The sequence below is a fragment of the Cupressus sempervirens genome, chromosome 3 (genome assembly GCF_028749045.1).
Source record: "Cupressus sempervirens isolate cs-2001-9-10 chromosome 3, ASM2874904v1, whole genome shotgun sequence".
In the NCBI taxonomy this organism is placed as follows: domain Eukaryota; kingdom Viridiplantae; phylum Streptophyta; class Pinopsida; order Cupressales; family Cupressaceae; genus Cupressus; species Cupressus sempervirens.
In genome coordinates, this window is record NC_143120.1 from 135,302,992 (window position 1) to 135,322,562 (window position 19,571).

A 19,571-nucleotide genomic window follows, 5' to 3' on the forward strand; every position below is an offset into this window, starting at 1 on the left:
TCAAAGATATTTGATAATAGTTTTATGGGGAAAATCTTATTTGTTAGGGTGTTGTAGAGCACAATTTCTCTGTTGAGAGGTGGGGGGGTTGAATCAGGAGAAGAGACAAAACTCGGATCCCTAACAAATCAAAACTTTTGGTGAAGTTTACCATACTTTAAACTGAAGACAAAGAAGAATGTAACTTGAAACTGAAATTTGAAAGAAATGCAACCACACAATGAAGCCAGTGCATAAGAAATACGTGAAAACCCAGGATGGATTAAACCACAGTGAGAGATGCTGCTAGGATCCACTGTCCTAATCCAGCTCTGTGAATGAGAATGTTTACAAAAGGTTAGGGCACCAACCCCAGAGAATCACCAAATTCCTTTTTAGAGCACCAACTCTTCCAATTTCCCTACGTAACAACCTGAGAAGCAATCTAGCATCCTTGAGGCACCAACCATAAGGATGTTACAAATAGGACAACTCATCAATGATTTCAAATTAGAAGTATTAAATTCCTTTTTAGAGCACCAACTCTTCCAATTTCCCTACTTAACAACCTGAGAAGCGATCTAGCATCCTTGAGGCACCAACCATAAGGATGTCACAAATAGGACAACTCATCAATGATTTCAAATCAGAAGTATTACATTTTACAGCATTGGAGGTTTACAAGAAAACTGTTAAAAACTAAGTACTTCCAATCTGCAGATATTTTGTTCAGTTTTACTCTTTACAACATCAACAATCTCCAATCCTTCTTGTACAAACTGAGTACTGCAAGCATTTTCAGATATCCTATTCCCATAAACACAAAACAAACACATTTCACTGTTTTTATTAATACCTCATTGTAACTCACTTCAAAATTGATTGAACTTAATGCTTACAACACTTCCTTAATCAGAACTCATACTCACAGCACCTTGTTTTGGTCTTTACACTCCTTTTTCAATGATACAGACAACTCTTTCATCAGGTTTGCACAATATGTTTTATTCTACAATCCTTCTTCACCCTACATTTCACTTTCAAACTTGTTAAATAGATATTACTTATCAGTGCTACAGTTGAAGGAAGTTAGAATCGGTTTTAACAATTTCTGGTTATAACTAACCTGATGTCCAACTGCCAGCAAATACACATCAATAGCAAGAGACATAGTTTATTAAAGAGAATTCTTTTCAAATGTATCAATAACCACTTAGGTTTCTAATGCTTTGATAATATTAGTTAACTACATAAACTAGTAACAACTCATAAAACCGAATCATAACTAGTATACTTTAGTTTTATATGTTGTCCACGATTTTGTATATGCAAAATTTGGGCAATCCTACACAATTTTTCTCAGATTCGTACTTTAAATTCTCTAATGTAAGCATTCTATGTAATGTTCCCGTTATAAAATAAATCATGAATCAAACTATTGTAACGGGACGATTGATTTAATATATCTCGGACTCATTCTTATTGTTGTTTCCATAATGGTGTTGCCATCGGCTAGTGGTGTTGTCGTCGGCTATCTTTGTACACCCTCAGAAAGTTGTTCCCGATAGGTATTTAAGCACGGCATGTAGGTTGTCTTTAGGATATACAATTTTGGATTATTTTTTTCTACTGCGAATTTGAGTTGGGATTCCTTGTTGTTCGCCATTTCGGAAGTGAAAGATCTTCCCCATTTGGCCATTCCAGTTTTGGTGGGATTCAACCCTCACCCTATTTTGACGCCTGTCATACTTCGCTTTGAATTGGCAAATCGGAGCATCATATTTCGGCATCTATATTAATTGAAGAATTATTTGTGTTCAAACCTCTTGATCTGGCTTGTCTAATAAATTCAAGATTAATGGTTTATGGTGCATAATTATCTTCCATCTTTCATCCACAATTGGGAACCTTCATTTCAACCTGTACAACCTCCTAGTTTTTCCTGTACCCCTTCCTTGTTCCCCGTACTACCTCCATAGATGTCGTACTGCCTCCATAGTCGTCCTTATGGCCTCCATAGTCACCCGTACAACATTCACAAGCATCCGTACGACATTTACAAGCCTACCATATGGCCTGCACAAACTTTTCATATGGCCCTTCTTGAGCCATCATACGGCATATCTGCTACCCTCAAGCATATCATACGGACTGTTCTATACGGTCCTCCAGTCGTCCATACGTTGGTCATTGCCAACCATATGCCATCCCAACACCCTCAATACTAGTACCAGATCGCCGTACGAACTCCATCTGGTTGCCAAAGTTGTCTGGAGAGCGATTTTTCTAATTCGTATACGGGAACGGGACATTACAGTGGTATCAGAGCTAGTGATCTTGCTAGCCTATAGACAGTGAATGAAAGTTTATAGCCAGAAGAGGAGGACACATTTCGTTGATCGAATGACTGCCAAATCGGAACAGATAGCTATCGAACTCGTGGCACTACTAAGGGAACTTGCCAAGAATTAGGCACAAATCACTGATACTCAGCAACTCATGGAAGAAACTCTCAAGAAGTTGGCAGACAATAAAATATCCAGAGAACAAAATGTTCACAATGTGGATTTGATGTCAGGTAAATCGAACCCTCATCTAGTACGCTCTCGACCTTCCATGCCAACTTTTCCCCCATGAACGGAGGCGCAACACAAAGGCAAACAACCAACCTTTGAAGAGATGCAAGAACAACTGAGAGAAGACTAAAAGAATGCAAATCTTGAGGAAGATATATCCTACAAAGATTACGCGGATTCGAGAATGAGATATTCGAGAGGTGGAAATAGAGGATATTTTAACGATGATCTCAGAAGAAAATTGAGTAAAGTAAATTTGTCTCCATTTGATGGATTCAGTTCCATATCTGCACGAGCGTGGGTAATGAAGGCCGATACATACTTTCAGCTGAATCCTATGCCAAAAGAATAAGCAATCAAATTTGCGGCGCTGCACTTGGAAGGAGTTGTGCATGACTAGTGGCATCACGACACCATCACATTAGGGTATGATCAAATAAATACTTATATAGAATTCACAGAGAGATTGATAGAGCGATTTGATGGTGAAGGTCTGGAACTTAATTTCAAAGATTTGGCATAACTGAGACAAACTAAATCGGTTGATTAGTTCATTGTGGAATTTCAGAAACTCTTTGTTTTGGTCACGAACATTTCCGAAAGAAGATGAGTGGTGCTCTTCATGGATGGACTAAAAGAACCTCTAAAAGGTTGGGTGAAGGGGTTCAACCTTGCCACCTTGTCGGAGGCAATCAATAAAGCATGGAGTATGGCATCATCATCAGCATCATCCTCTCGAAGTTATTCACATTCCAAACTGTCGGCGTCTTCGAGGGACAAACCTCCACCCAGGAAGCTGTTGTTGGACAAAGCTACTAGATAGGAACTCCAAAGGAAGAAACTGTGTTTCAATTGCAAGGGTCCTTGGGAGCTTGGCCACAGATGCCTCGGAAAAGGGAAGATCCATTGCATTCAGGTCGTGTTCGATGATGAGGACAAATAGGAAGAAATGCCAACCAAAGACAACCAACCTCATAATGACACAAACACGGTCAATTTAAACCATACAGAGAGAATTGCAGCTTTGGTACGACGCGAAGGAACTATTGCCTTAGCTGGTAGCTCGAGGTGCACAGTTTTTCATGTGCGGGGTACCGTTCAAGGAAAAGGGTTACGATGATGCTGGATAGTGGAGCCACTCTAAATTTCATAAACTCATCCTTGTGAAGCGAAGAAGTCTACCTACGGAGACGCACGCAGGCTTTCAGGTCAACGTTGCCGAAGGGACTCTTCTACTCTGCACACACCTTGTTCCTCATCTAAGTATCACAATGGCGAATCACATGGTGACTAAGGATTTCTTCATAGTGGACTTGGATGACATGGAAGTTATTCTAGACGTATAGTGGATGGAGACACTTGATGAATACACTCAGAGTTTCAAACGGATGGACTTCACTTTTGTTGTCGATGGAAAGAAGGTTGTCCTCCGCAGAATGGCAAATGAAGGTCCGAAGGAAGTTTTTGCACATCGGATGGAGGCAATTTTTCGGCATGATGATGTTGCGTGGGCTGCGCATTGTTTTATCTTGGAGGAACCTATAAAAGGGCATCAAACACCTCCACGGGATGATGAACTCCAGAATATTTTGAGTAAACATGATAAAGTTTTCATTGACATTCCTCTTGGCATATCGCCTCATTGAGGGTTTGAGCATACTATTGAGTTGGAAGCAGGAGCCAAGCCGGTCATAACCACACCGTACCGCCATCCGAAGAAATTCAAAGATGAGATTGAAAAACAATTCAGGAACTGCTAGAGAGAGGATGAATCCGTCCCAATTCCAGCGCTTTCACGTCATCTGTGGTTTTGGTCAAAAAGAAGGATGGGACAATGCGCATGTTTGTGGACTACCGTGCATTGAACAAAAAATAAATAAAGAATAGAGATCCCATTCCAAAGATAGATGAGTTGCTGGATGAGTTGCATGGTGCAGTCTATTTTTCGAAAATAAATCTTTGTTTTGGATACCATCAGATCCGCATGAGGGAGGAAGATATAGAAAAGACGGCCTTCTATTGCTACTACAGACATTATGAGTTCATGGTCCTACTGTTTGGATTGACAAATGCACTTGCTACATTCCAATCATGCATGAATCGCATTTTCAACAAACAATTGTGTAAGTACTTATTGGTATTTTTTGATGATCTTATTTATAGCAGGGCATGGGAGGAGCACCTAAGTATCTGAATGTAGTCCTAAAGATCATGAAGGAGCAATCTTTGTTCACCAAGCAATCCAAATGTGAATTTGGCATGACAAAAGTATTGTACCTCGGGCATGTTGTCAATAAATACGGAGTTCAAGTGCATCAGGAGAAGATTCGGACTATCCTTGATTGGCCTCCCCCAAAATCATTCACAGATTTGTGAGGATTTTTTGGGCTATGTAGTTATTACCGAAGGTTCATCAAAGGATTCTCTTAGCTCAGTGCACCTTTGACAGATTTGACAAAGAAGGGGTCTTTCCAGTGGAATGAAAAGGCACAACTCACTTTTGATAAACTAAAAGAGGCAATGAGCACTTGTCCCATACTTGCATTACCTGACTTCACTTGACCATTCATTTTGGAGTGCGATGCATCCAGAGAAGACATTGACGCAGTACTAATGCAGGATAGACACCCCATAGCTTATGAGAGTAAGAAGCTTACACAAATAGAATGCCTCTATTCCATCTACGACAAAGAGATGTTAGCCATCATACATGTACTAACCAAGTTCCAATAGTATCTAGTAGGTGCCAAGTTTGTCGTGCCCACTGATCACAATAGTTTGAGATATTTTCTGGGGCAACAGGATTTGAACAAGAGGCAACAAAAATAGGTAAGCAAGGTTTAGGCCTTTGATTTTGACATTGAATATGTAAAAAGAAAGAACAATGTGGTTGTAGATGCTTTGTCCAGAAAGCCTACCGTTTGCTTACTAACCCTGGAGATTTCAGCCAATTGGAAAGCACAATTGTTGGTAGATTATTCCAAAAACACATTTGCCTATGAGCTAATGGATGGCATCGCTAAGGATAACAAGTACAGAGTAGTAGATGACATCATTTACTATAAAAGTCGGATATTCCTAGGGCCTGAATCTAAATTGAAGCAGAAAATCTTGAAGGAGGTACACGGCTCACCCTTGGCAGGACACCCAGGTTACCTTAAAATGTACAGAAGTCTACGGGAGAGGTTTTCATGGAAAGGATTAAAAGGAGACGTGGTGCAATATGTAAGAGAGTATTCAGTTTGCTAGCAGAACAAATCCGAACATACTCTGCCTGCTGGGTTATTGCAACCACTGCCAATTCTAGAACATAAGTGGGAAAGTATCTTGATGGATTTCAGAATGGGGCTTCCCAAGGTGAATGGAAAGGATTATATTTTCGTGGTGGTTGATAGGTTGACAAAGTACGCACATTTCTTTGCCATCCCCTCAAAATTTTAGGCTGCACAAGTTGTCGAGCTATTTTTTAGAGAAGTCTTTCGTCTGCACGAGTTACCTTGAAACATTGTTAGTGATTGGGATGGGCGATTGATTAGTATCTTCTCGACAGAACTGTTTTAGATGGCGGGGACAAAATTGTCACGAAGTACCACTTGCAAACAAACGAACAAATAGAGATTGTGAACGAATGGCTCGAAGGTTACCTTCGAAACTACGTTTCGGCACAACAACCAGCATGGGTCAAATGGATCCATTTGGGGGAGTATTGCTACAATACCACGTACCACATGTCCATCGGAATGGTACCATTCAAAGCTTTGTACGGGTACGAACCCCTTTCCTTCATCGACATAGTTCTGGGAGACAACTGTACACCAAGGGCGAGGGACTGGCTTCAGGAAGGACAGGACATTTTGAGATGCGTGAAGGACAATCTATAGAGGGCACAAATTCAATAGCAGATGTACGTCGATAGACACAGAATGGAGAGGAGTTTTGAAGTAGGGGATTTGCTCTATCTCCGGCTCCAGCCCTATCGACAATCCTCATTGAAGGAGAAAGGAAAAGAAAAACTGAAACCCTGATTCTATGGCCTCTATCGTTTAACTCGCCGCATCGGAGAAGTTGCCTATGAGATGGAACTTTCGGAGGGTAGCCATATTCATAATGTCTTCCATGTTTCTTGTCTAAAGAAAGTCATAGGGAAAAATGTCACAATTGCTACCAACCTTCTGCCACTCAATGAAAAAGGAAAGCTCATTTTGGAACTGGCCGAGATCATCAAAGTACGTGAAAAGATCCTATGGAACCGCACGGTGAAGGAATATTTGGTGCATTGGAAACAGTTGCCATTGGATGATGCGACGTGGGAAGGCGAGCACATTCTCCAGCACTCGTCATTACATTTGCTTGAGGACAAGCATAATTTGGGAGAGAGGACTATAATGTTCTTGTTATAAAATAAATCATGAATCAAACTATTGTAATAGGCCAATTGGTTTAATGTAGCTTGGACCCATTTTTATTTTGTTTCCGTAGTGGTGTTGCCGTCAACTATCTTTGTACACCCTTGGAAAGTTGTTCTCGACGGGTATTTAAGCACGGCATGTAGGTTGTCTTTAGGATATACAATTTTGGATTATTTCTTTGTACTACGAATTCCAATTGGGATTCCTTGTTGTTCGCCATTTCGAAAGTGAAAGATCTTCCCTATTCGGCCATTCCGGTTTCGATGGGATTCAACCCTCACCCTATTCCGATGCCTGTCATACTTCGCTCTGAATTGGCAAATCGGAGCATCATCTTTCGGCATCTATATTAATTGAAGGATTATTTGTGTTCAAATCTCTTGATCTGGCTTGTCTGATAAATTCAGGATTAATGGTTTATGGTGCATAATTATCTTCCATCTTTCATCCACGATTGGGAACCTTCATTTCAACCTGTACAACCTCCTAGTTTTTCTCGTACCCCTTCCATGTTTCCTGTACTAGCTCCATAGACGTCATACTACCTCCATAGTCGTCATACAGCCTCCATAGTCACCTGTACAACATTCACAAGCATCCGTACGACATTCAAAAGCCTACTATATGGCCTGCACAAACTTTTCGTACGACCCTTCCTAAGCCACTGTACGGCATATCTGCTACCCTCAAGCATACCATATGGACTGTTTTGTACGGTCCTCCAATTGTCTGTACGTTGGTCATTGCCAACCATACGCCATCCCAACACCCTCAGTACTAGTACCAAATCGCCGTACGAACTCCATTTGGTTGCCAAAGTTGTCTAAAGAGCGATTTTTCTGATTTGTATACGGGAACAAGACATTACATTCTAAAGGCATTTTTTGAAAGCTGTTGGTTATACACTTAACGGGCCTAAGTTTCTCATCTTATAGGTGCCATTTTTAGAGATTTTCATGAAGTTTTCTTCTTTTTCCTTTTTTTTGGCTATTTTGGGCTTTATTTTCTTGATTGTAAGTCCTCAAATATTTGAAATTTCAAGTCTTTGTTTGATTTTCTTTGTTTAGTGTGATTATTTTTATTTCTTTTTTCATCCTAGGTCTTTTTCTTTTCGAATTCTGGTCATTTTTTAGCTATTGCAGATTTAAATACATGCTACATTTCAAGAGAAACTAATTAATGAAGTTTTTTAATTCTGTAACTTCATAATCCTACTGTTCTGATAAAACAGATTGTACAGATCTGATTATAGAAACGATGGCTTTGAAGACCTATAAATATGTTATACTGTCCTCTAGATAATCAGCGTCTATCTTAGGTTAATTCTTGTTTGTCTAACCACTACCAAGATTAGTTAACTTAAGCATTACCTTGTCCAAATCCTAAATAGGCGCCGATTTATAAGAGACAGTCCTGGCCAATCTAGGAAAGGACATGTCCCTTCTAGGGTCATGTTCTTTAGTCGCCTTATTTATAGAGGAATGTTTTGTGGATAAAGAGCACACAAATACATTTAAGTCTGCCTCTTAGCAATCATCACCTCAGCGATTTATATCAGGATATAAAATATTACTTGCAGATCAGTTATCAGCAAAGGAAGATTTCATACTTAGTAAGAAACAAAACAAGACAATCTCCATTGAAAGAAAGGTATTAGATCAGAGGTAGTTGCATAATATTACTGAATATTTTCATCAGAGTTTTGCAGAAACTTTACAAAGTAACTTGCAATCAGGTTTTTGAAGCCCAATTGGAAGTCATCATTCCTTGTTTAAAAATTTGCAGTATGTGATCAAAACACGAAAGTCTTCAGATATAGTCAAAATTTTAAAGAGCCATTACAAAAATATTTTATAAGGCATTTGCTTATAATGAAAATTTTAAAACCCTACCTTTCGTTTGCAGTGATGTTTTGGAGGAAAGTTCATTTTTTAAATAAAAACATTATATATGTAATCAGGCTTTCAAATCTCGATTACAAGTTTTTTTAAAACATTAAATGCTTGCAATGGTAATCACGAATCTTGACCTTAACTCCTAGTCACCATTTTAAAAAGAAATTGCAAGTGTATTAGAAAGTTATTATATGTAGTTAGGATTTTAAAGCCCGACCATGCTCCTTACAACTTAAAACATTATAAATGCTCCTTGCAATGTGTATGGAAAAGCATGACTACTTCTTTATCATTGTTTATGTTTTGTAAAGTATTCAACTTGCAAAGGTGAATCCAAATCCCAACATCTCAAGGCATTCATCATTTTTAAATGAATGAGTGTTTTAAAAGGAACCTTTATAGGTGGTCGGGCTACTAAATCCCAACTACATGTTTTTCCCTTACTATAAAATAAAAATACTTGAAAACATGGAATCCAAAGCCCAATGTCACCCCTTCAAGTTGGCTTTTTAAGTAAAAATCATTTCCAACATATATGAAGTTGGGTTTATAAAACATTACTTCCATTTCAAACATTCTTATTTTCTATGTGCAAGCATGAATACAAAGCTTGATGCTCACAACTAGGGCATTTTTCTAAGTGTTTTTTCTTGCAAAATTTGTTGCAAAGTCTGAGCAGGGTATGGAAGAGCAAGTCAAAATCTTTTTGGCTTGCATTTCTTGATTCAAAGCGTGATTCTACCAAGAGGTTTCTGTTTTTGTCTAAGAATGCATTTGTGCTTGGGAAATGCCATACAAACCTTGATTTGGAGGTTGCGTGAGTCTTTAAGTTTGTTGGGATCAAGGATTTTGTGTTCAATCTTCACCAATTGTCAAGAAATTCTTAAAGACTGCAAAATGCATTGGAGAGATTTGGTTCATTTCTGCTTTCCCTTGATGCTTCTATGGCCATGATTTGAAGATCTTTTCCTAAACCCAAAGAAATGATTCTGGGGATTTTCTTCAAGTTTGTCCAAAACATTTTTCCTTCGAAGTAGTGTGTACATTGCATTTTTGTTATTTCAAGAGAGGTATTATGTTTTTCTTTTGCATTTGGTGTTCATTTTGGAGAATGTTTGATGAAGCTTTCCTTTTTTGCTAAAAATGCCTTGGGTTTTTCTTTGTATCATGAAGTTTTCCTTCTTTTCAAAACATTGACTTGATCTTGCCATGAAACTTTACTGGCATGCTTATATATCCAAAACGAACCTTTAGGAAAGTAATTGAAATGATCTATGTTCAAATAAAAACTTGTTAAAAATAGAAACTTGCCAATAAATTTAGTAACCCTACCTAAATAGTCCGTATTGAAAAACTAGACATTTTTTTGGGTAATGCAAGCTTGCTCTTATACCTTGGATGCTCCTGCATCAAAATTTTGATGAAATTGTATGTTCTTCAACCTTTGATGTAATGGATACATTTTGGTAATAGATTTGCATACATTATGTTAACATGTCCTTCAAATCTAGCTCAGATACTGTGTGATGGGTTCAGCCTTGGGTTTGCATTGAATACTACTTGAGTGCTACCCAACTAAATTCCCTCGTACCTATGTCAAGAGGGGTCAAAAAAATTTAATATTAAAAAATGTTATAATTAATAAAAATAATTCCCATTGACTTCATTTTCCCAAAAGTGAGGGTTTTTGTTTGTTTGTAACTCATTTGAGAAACACAATGTTATTTGTGGATCTTTTCTAGAGAATAAATCTGTACATTTGAAGAACAGTTCACGATGTCTTTATGTGAGTCTCTTAATACCTTTGCTTTCCTTACTAATAAGGTAGATCAGACAATTATCTGATTTCTTTGTTATTATAGAAGATTGAAGAAATACAGGCTGAATGTCTTGAGACTGATGACTGCTGGAAGAGATACAATGCCTTGCTGATTGATTGATTCTTCCACAGCCATCGAACATATTAGTATAATGCTGGGAAGTCATGATCATGAATGGTGATGGCTCCTCCTATGGCTCTTGTCACGGGGAGTCACACCCATTCATAATCATGACTCCTCTTAAACATAATTACTGAAACTGCTGATTCAGATTAGTTAAGGATGATTGCACATAAATGATAGATACTAATATATATATGTGTGTGTGTGACAACCTCAATTTATATATTTGTACAATCATCCATCATTATGACTGCTTCAATCCGATGAAGCTATATTCTTAACACAAAACACCAAGAATTGCATTCTTCCTTCCAAGTTGCAATTGTAAGGTTTTGAATGTTGCTTCATTCTTTTCTTAGGTGAGTGCTATGTAGGAGAAAGACTGTACCAAGAAGTTAGAAATATTTATGCAATTAAAATTTAGTCATCAAATGTGAGTAAATCTTTCATTTTTTTGCAAATTTTCAGTAAAATCTCTAAAGATCCTTCAAGTTTTTAAAAATATTGAAGCCTTTTCTAGTAAGTTGTATTTTAAATTTTTTTTAAGGAATAGTAAGGGTTTATAATACTGATTTTTTAATAATTATTTTAGTTGCAGTGTTAATTTGAGTAGACTTTTTTGCTTTTAAAGGCTTGAAATTTACTGGAACTGCTTGAAATATAGAGAGTTCTTTTAACTTTTTGCATCATCACCTTGGGGACATCTAACTTTTTGATAGCGGGTCTTATCTTTGGCATTGTTCCAATGTCAAGAAGAGGATACGAGCTCATACATTTGAATGAATGCCTACTCTTGTTTTGTTCCTTAACAAGTGATAAAAGTTTGTCCTATGCTAGATAAAAAACGATTTCAAAGCAATAAATATTTTCTTATATTAAGGAACCAGAGGATGTTGGCATGGCAAGTAATAGATCAATGGTTCCTACATATCCTCTTTCCAAGAGGAATTTGCACATGCCTTCTAGTGGCATATCACAACTAATTGGCCTATCTTCCAATGAAGGGAATGTTTTAGTGTTGTGAAAAAGAGGCCAATTGGAGAAGGCCTCAAAAAATGTGTGAGGGAGGTTGCGCATCAAAGAACTTCTCATTGTATTTATGACAAGGGGCTTCTTTTAATCCTTGTAGGATCACCTTATTCATGGGATATAGTGACAACCCTTTTCAATACACCTTTTGATTATGCCAATCTTTGATGCTAAAGGGTGTGAACCACAGTATTGACAAAGTAGAAGCTTCATTGGAGACATGATTGATCATAATCAAGGATACATGGCCCAAAATAGACGAGTCCATAATTTCTAATGAATTGCAAAATTGTAAAGATAGCCAATTGATCAATGTTATATTAGTGTCTCCTAAAGCGTTGACGTCTTTGAAGGCAAGAGATTGTGAGTGGCATGCAAAATGTGCAAGTTCCATTGCCTATATCTTGATGGAATCCATTAAAATGGTGGTAGACAAAAATGTTATTCTAGTCATAACAAAACACTAAAAGCTGTAGGGCAACCAGGTCTATAGTGGAGGGTACACAATCATATTTGTTTGGATAGCATGTGCAATGCACTCACTCAATTTTATATTCCAAAGATTGGCACACAAATTGAGTATGTCAAAAAAATCTACATGAAGGGCGAGGTTATATGCTTGCAACTAATTATCATACTCAAGAATTTCTTCAAGTTGGATTTGTGGAAGTTAATTAAACTTTTTGTTGATATATAATTTAATTGTTGATATGTGACATGCATTTTTGAATACCATGTTAGGTTGCCTAAACTCGATTTGCATCAAATACAATCATCTTAAGATGACTTTTGAAGGTGTGAGAGGCCTTGAGTTCTATTATCATCATCTTGTGGAGTTTGGAAGCAATCAAGCCTAAAAAGAGCCCAAAAAGTAAAAGCATTGACACTAGATGATGAATGGTGGGCTTGTATGGAATGCGCTTTTAATTTCATTGAGCCCATCATCAAATGATTAGGTATGCTAATACCGATTGCCCATGTTTGGGCAGGATTTACAATGGCACAGACTACATGGTGGAGAAAAGAAAAATAATAGAAACCAGGGAACATGATGCAACAAAATCATTTCTTAAAATTCTACAAATAATTATCATTGATTTTTGGAACAAGATAACCAACCCTTATAACTCTTAGCATTTATATTGTCACCAATGTATTATAGCTCAGAGACATTTTCATTGACAAGGAGAGTGGCATCATATAGGAATGACAGGTTTTTTGTTGGCTTCAAGGCTGCATGTGGAAATATATCTATAGATGAAGATATCTAATGTATTGTCCTTAGTGAGTTTGGCCTCTTCAATCTTCAAAGATGTTTATGGTTTTAGAGTCAAATGTAGGAATGATTCTCATAATTAGCAATATCTAAATGGTCAAGGATCCATTTACTGGCAGCCTCTTGCAATTTACTCTCTCCCAAGAATCAATCCTTTATATTCTATTCTATGATTCTATATATGATATTTAACAATAATATTATTATAATTTATGTTTTGAATTTATAAAACAATACTAATGCTTCTCACAAACTCAATAGGTTGTAAGCTCTTCAATTAAGCAGACTTGGAATATGTACTCCTTACCACACTTGGTTACGGACAACCATTTGATTGCAAATAAGAGGAAATGCTCAATGTTTACTCAATCTTTGTCTCTTGTCACTTATGACACCTAGATAGAATGAGAATGTGAAAGATTTGGGATCTAACCCCTGAGTGTGCCAATTTAGATCCTACATTTGCATATCTTGCCAAAGTCTCTATTGATGGGGTAACTTCGGTATGTGACACTAGTGGAAGTGACACTCTAATTAATTATGGTTGAAATAAGATCAAACCAAGTGTTGACATTGATGCTTGTGACGAAGAATATGAAAACAATTAACTATCAATTGTAATTTTGAATTTTTGTTGTGTAATAAAATTTTGGATCTTCATTTTTGCAAATTATGAATAGTGTATTTGAATAATCTGTATATATTGGCATTTATAAGTGTTCTCATTCTTATAATTCATATTTTTTAGCATATACATATAGATAGATACATGCATGCATGTGTGCATGTATACATTGTTGGCAGTGGGCTAGCGTCCCTCGCAGGATTCGTGACATGGATTAACTACCTCATGTGGTTGTATAAGACTAATGGTTGTATTGGACATTGACAGGTCAATCTTTTAGTGCAACTCCAACCCTACCCTTTCTAACAATTGGTATCAGAGCTTGGTCATAGGTTCAAATCTCGCAAACCAAGGCGAGTGATGCTGGGAGGGGATTGTTGGTAGTTGCCAGCATCCCTCATAGGATTCATGACATGGATTAACAGCCTCCTGTGGTTCTATAATACTATTGGTTGTATCAGGCATTGACAGTTCGATTTTTTGGTGCAATGGCAACCTTGTCCTTTCTAACAAACATATATACATACATATAGACACACATATGTATCCTACCCAGTAATTTTGAATTTTTTTTGTGTAATATAATTTTGAGACTTGAGTATCTTCATTTTTACAAATTAAGAATAGTGTATTTGAATATTCTGTATATATTGGCATTTGTAAGTGTCCCTGATCTTATAATTTATATTTTTTTAGCATATACATATAGATAGATATATACATGCTCATACATACATACTTATAGACACACACATATGTATCTTACCCAGTAATTTTGAATTTTTGTTGTGTACTAAAATTTTGAGAATTGAGTATCTTCATTTTGGCAAATTCTGAATAGTGTATTTGAATATTCTGTATATATTGGCATTTGTAAGTGTCCCCATTCTTATAAATTATATATTTTTAGCATATACATATAGATACATACATGCATGCATGTATACATACATATAGACACACACATGTATCTTACCCAGTAATTTTGAATTTTTGTTATGTAATATAATTTTGAGACTTGAGTATCTTCATTTTTACAAATTATGAATAGTGCATCTGAATATGCTGTATCTATTGGTATTTGTAAGTGTCTCCGTTCTTATAATTTATATTTTTTAACATATACATGTAGATACATGCATGCATGTGGGCATGTATACATACATACATACATATAGACACACACATATGTATCTTACCCAGGAAAATAACTTTTGGTACTGTCACTCCAGATTTCAATATCTGTACTCAAACCAGTAGCCTAGTATATACACATCTTGTTCATGCGGATTGTCATGTTTTGTTTATTTCTGATTGTGGCGATGAGGTGAAAGCACTTGTAGTACATAATTTGAAAAACAAAGATAAATAAGAGTGAATCCCTTTTGTGCAACTGCAAGGAGTGTTAAATGGCCAAATTAAATTCTTCCCCATACCCAGGGTTCCCAAAATTCTCCACAAATGCTAAAAAATTAGGGTTTCAAATTTTCTATTTGCCTTAGTACAAAATTTCTAAGTAACCTGAAGCTTCTGATACTTTTCTTTTTCAACTATACCATTTTAACTTTCATAGAGGCCTGCATTCCTTACAAATGGGACTTGAGAAATGGATTGGCTATTCTTCTCCTTGTGTTGCTTGTGCATTAGATTCTCTATTGCAATGGATTTTCTAATTATGCTTTTTATCTTCAAGTTTTACATGGGTTGAGTTTCCCAAAATTTCTTGACTTTCAACAATAAAGAATATATTTTTGGATTCCAGGAAGCTGCAGGATGTTTGTTTGAAGTTGAGCAGTCACCTTCGGCAGCTGTTTTAACAACAGTAAAAGCATTAAGTCATGCATTAACGAGGCCAGATATTCTTCAACATGATGACAGGGATGTCCGACTTGAAGTAGTTGCTTGTATTAGTGAGATAATGAGAATTACAGCACCAGACACACCATATAGTGATGATGTTCTAAGGGTAACCTTTAGTTCCTTTGTCAATAAGACAATTTTTTTATGGGGTATATGTTTCTCTATTACAGGATGATTTCTCTTCTGCAATGTTATTTATGTCTTTGATTTTTCACTCACTCCTTCTCTATGCAGGAGATATTTCAACAGATGGTTGGCATATTTCATGAATTAGACAACATTAACAATATTTCATTTGCAAGGATCTCTGCAATTCTAGAAACTGTTGCAAAAGTTAGATCATTTGTTCTGATGCTAGACCTACAGTGTGATGATCTAATCTTGAAAATGTTTAACACGTTCTTCTCCATTGCCAGGTATGTAGTCCTCCCTTCTGCCTGGTTTTTATATTTTGGTATATGATTGGAAGTGTGAACTACCATCCTTGTAATCGGTGGTGTCATCAGTCAACAATCTTCTCATTAATGTCTTTGGAAAAGGCACACATTAAATATTCTGAATCTTCTGATAAAAGGATTTCATGAAAGTAATATCACATCTTCACTTTTCCGTTGCATATAACCCAATACCTCTACATTTATAAAAAAAACTCCATAGAAAACAAGCTGTCAAAGGAGCGCAGTTGTGGCAGGATGGCTTCATTAATATATTATCTTTCTTTTAGTTTGATTGACACTGGAGGAAATATGGAGCTTTAAGGTATCCCTAGTAAACTACTGAACACTTTTTATGGTGTCATGTTGCCTAAAACTATATAATTTTTTTTTTTTGGAAGTTTAATTGCCTGGATTGGAACTGGTTTCTGTGATCCCCATAATACCTTTTCCTCACAAATTTCTAGTTTGTAAGATTGCTACACAATATCTCTAATAAACTGCAGAACATAGCTTGTTGCAGAAGACTATAATTACTGGTTTTTTGAGAAAGTTTAATTGCTTGGTCTGGAACTGGTATATGTGATCCCCATTATATTTTTTTCCTCCCAAATTTCTAGTTTGTGAGAGATCATTACACAAGAAAATTTACTGCTCTATTCTTCCAAAGTTTGGGAGGTATCTGATTTCAATCAAATTATCACATTTGCAGTGGAATATTATTGAAGAAGCGCTTACAATTGTTGAGATTCATTTTTAAGTTCTTATCTTCATCTAAATGCTTGAGTGTTATGGCATTTCAAAATTTCATGAGGATCAATTATCATTTCACCAGGTTTATTAATGGATATTGGCACTTTTATCAGTCCTCATATTGCTTCCCAAGAAATATGCCTTAGTTATTGTGACAGGTTCTTAAGGGTTTTAATTTCTGTTACTGTAAGGTTTTGTTCTTTTATTTCAATAAAAGACAGCAATGTAAGTTCATTAAAGACCAGATTTTCAATCTGCAATATCACTACTGGTTAGGGAATGCTTAATCAAATTTTGTCAATCAATTTCAAAAATTAAAAGAAACCAATGTGTTATGTGAATGTTTAAGAGTTGAACTTGGAGGGAAAAATAGAAAATGGAAATAAATGGCAAATAAGCTTTGATGTATCAGTCTTATTGAAGCTGGTTCTTTCCCATTTTCCATCCATTAGTGCTTTGCAAGGTTGATCTAGAGGCAATAGAGATTACATTCACTTTGCCAGTCTGTGAAGAAACATGGGAGGTTGATATCAGAGCATATTACACCATGGCTAGGGATAGGAGGATGCTGGAATGGGGGAACATGTTTCTAGGAGACGGGGACAAAAGGGCCTCAATTTGGGGACAGTGACAGCGGGGTGGCTAGGAGGGGTGTATATATCATAGTACAGCAAAAATCCTGAATAAATCGTGATTGTTCTTGATTAATCAATAATCAATGACTGTCCCAATTTTCCCCAAAAAATTGAGATTAATCAAGAAAAAATCACATTTTAGTTGTGATTAATCAAGAAAAACTGCAAAAATATGTTGTTGGGAAGGCCTAAACGGTGGAAAATGAAAGTCTATTTTTCCTATTCAATCCCGTTGCGGGATCTATGAATAAATAAAATCCATAGTTGATTGTTTTAATCACAAGGGATTGCAGAGCCATGAGAGTCGTTTGTGGAGCCCTTTGAACTTTGTCTTCAACGAGTCCAACATGTGCTTTTGGAAGAGAACCCAACATGTGCTTGTGGAATAGTGTCTAGCGTGTGCTTTGAGGGAAGAGGTAAGTCTTCATAGAAAACTTTCTTCAATGTTTTTGTAAATGTAGTCTTCATTCATTCTCTTGCAATACAACTAATAAGATCTTAATTCTAAACCCTTGGGAAGTAATGACCCAAATGTTTTCCAAACCTCTTAAACAGGCCTTGGCAACACTTCACAACACTCTAGAGCAGTGCAGTTTTAGCTAAAGCCTGTGAGTCATGATCAACTATTATGTTAGAGGATGGAAACATCAAACATCTACAATCTAGCTAACCCAACGAGAAGATTTGTTTCACACAGAGATGTTTCTTTCATGCCTAGAGATACTCCCTACCATAGTTCTTAAAATCAGACTCATCTCAGTCTTGGCAAGCTCGACTTGACTCGTGACTCGGGTACAACTTAGAAAAATTAAAAAAACCTTAAAATTTAGAGATTTTTAATGATTTAAAACTTGTTTCATGCATCGTTTATTGAATAAAGATGAACACTATAACATCTTCAGATATAAACTAACTTGTAATCACATACTTAAACAAGGAGCATAAATGATAAATCCATCACCTACATAAAATGTAAATTGTAGCTGAATGAAATAGAAAACATAGAATTATATGACAGATATATAGAATTATAAATGTTGTCAAATGTATGCAAACATATATAAAACCCATGACATCAAACGTTCCATAAATACGTATATGTAACTATAAACATTGTAAACAAAAAACAAGTCTATCTACTTAGGTTCAAGCTTAAGCCTCATCCTCAACCTAAGCCTCACCTTCAACCTCATTTTTAGAGTATTTTGTCTGCCTTCTACAAATGCATCTAAGGTAGGTCTTGGAGGACTAATAAGCCATCGCCTCTACCTCAGAGGTGCCATTATCAACATCAACATTGTGTGTGCATGTGTCGAAACATGCTCTATCCTCCTCTTCCATAGCCACATCCTGAGCCTTTATGTTTGCCCATATACCCACTCATGGCCCTCAATGAAGACTGGATTGATAACCTCAATGAGCCACTTAGACTCGGGATCGATCTTCTCTAGAGTGATTAGAGAGGAGTTAGTGTAGATTAGTCAACCTCTTCACAAACAATCTATTATGCCTCTTCGAGTGGATGTGCTCGAACATGGAGCATTTGCATTCACATCAAGCAGGATTTCCTGACTAACTCAAAATATGGATAGGAATTTTTTGAAGATTTGGGGTTGAGGGCCCAATCATTTGCCACAATCGATTTGAAATAAGGGGAAAAAAATAGTTTCATTTACATGTATAAATTTAAGGCTAAATTATAAAGTCAAAAATTAAATGCATAGCTTATAAGCCATAAACTTAAAAATATATTTTTACTTAGCTGAAATTATGTCCACGCATTTAAGGACATCTTGCTTGAGAAAATCACCCCTTCATTATTATATCTATCCAGCTCAATGATTGTAGTTGAGGTTATGCCATCACTACACATCGTATTCACCACTTTATATACACCATTAAAAACCTCCTCATCCGCCTTGAAGTCATAATAGAAATGAAATGCCAAATTGAGGTAATATGTTGCTGCATGGATGGGCCTCTGAAGCTGATTTTACCATCACAAATCAATGATCTCCCATATTTGGCCATACTCATCCTTCTTTCCTACATGCCTAGATCTAATGGCCTCCTTGGTCCTATTCATGCCCTCATATATGTAGCCCATAGAGGGATTCTCCTCATCAACAACTTGTAGAAAACTACAAGGGGCTTAAT

At 36.6% G+C, this 19,571-nt stretch overlaps 1 protein-coding gene across 2 annotated transcripts in view; it reads left to right on the forward strand.

Moving 5' to 3' along the window:
- Positions 1-19,571, forward strand: part of LOC149565124 (sister chromatid cohesion protein PDS5 homolog A-like) — a 246,144-nt gene that overhangs the window by 65,525 nt on the left and 161,048 nt on the right. For both annotated transcript variants that reach the window (XM_089818670.1, XM_089818671.1), the window contains exons 2-3: positions 15,495-15,698; positions 15,827-16,008. In XM_089818670.1, coding sequence (XP_089674796.1) covers positions 15,495-15,698; positions 15,827-16,008 — 386 coding nt within the window. The remainder of the gene's footprint in view (positions 1-15,494; positions 15,699-15,826; positions 16,009-19,571) is intronic.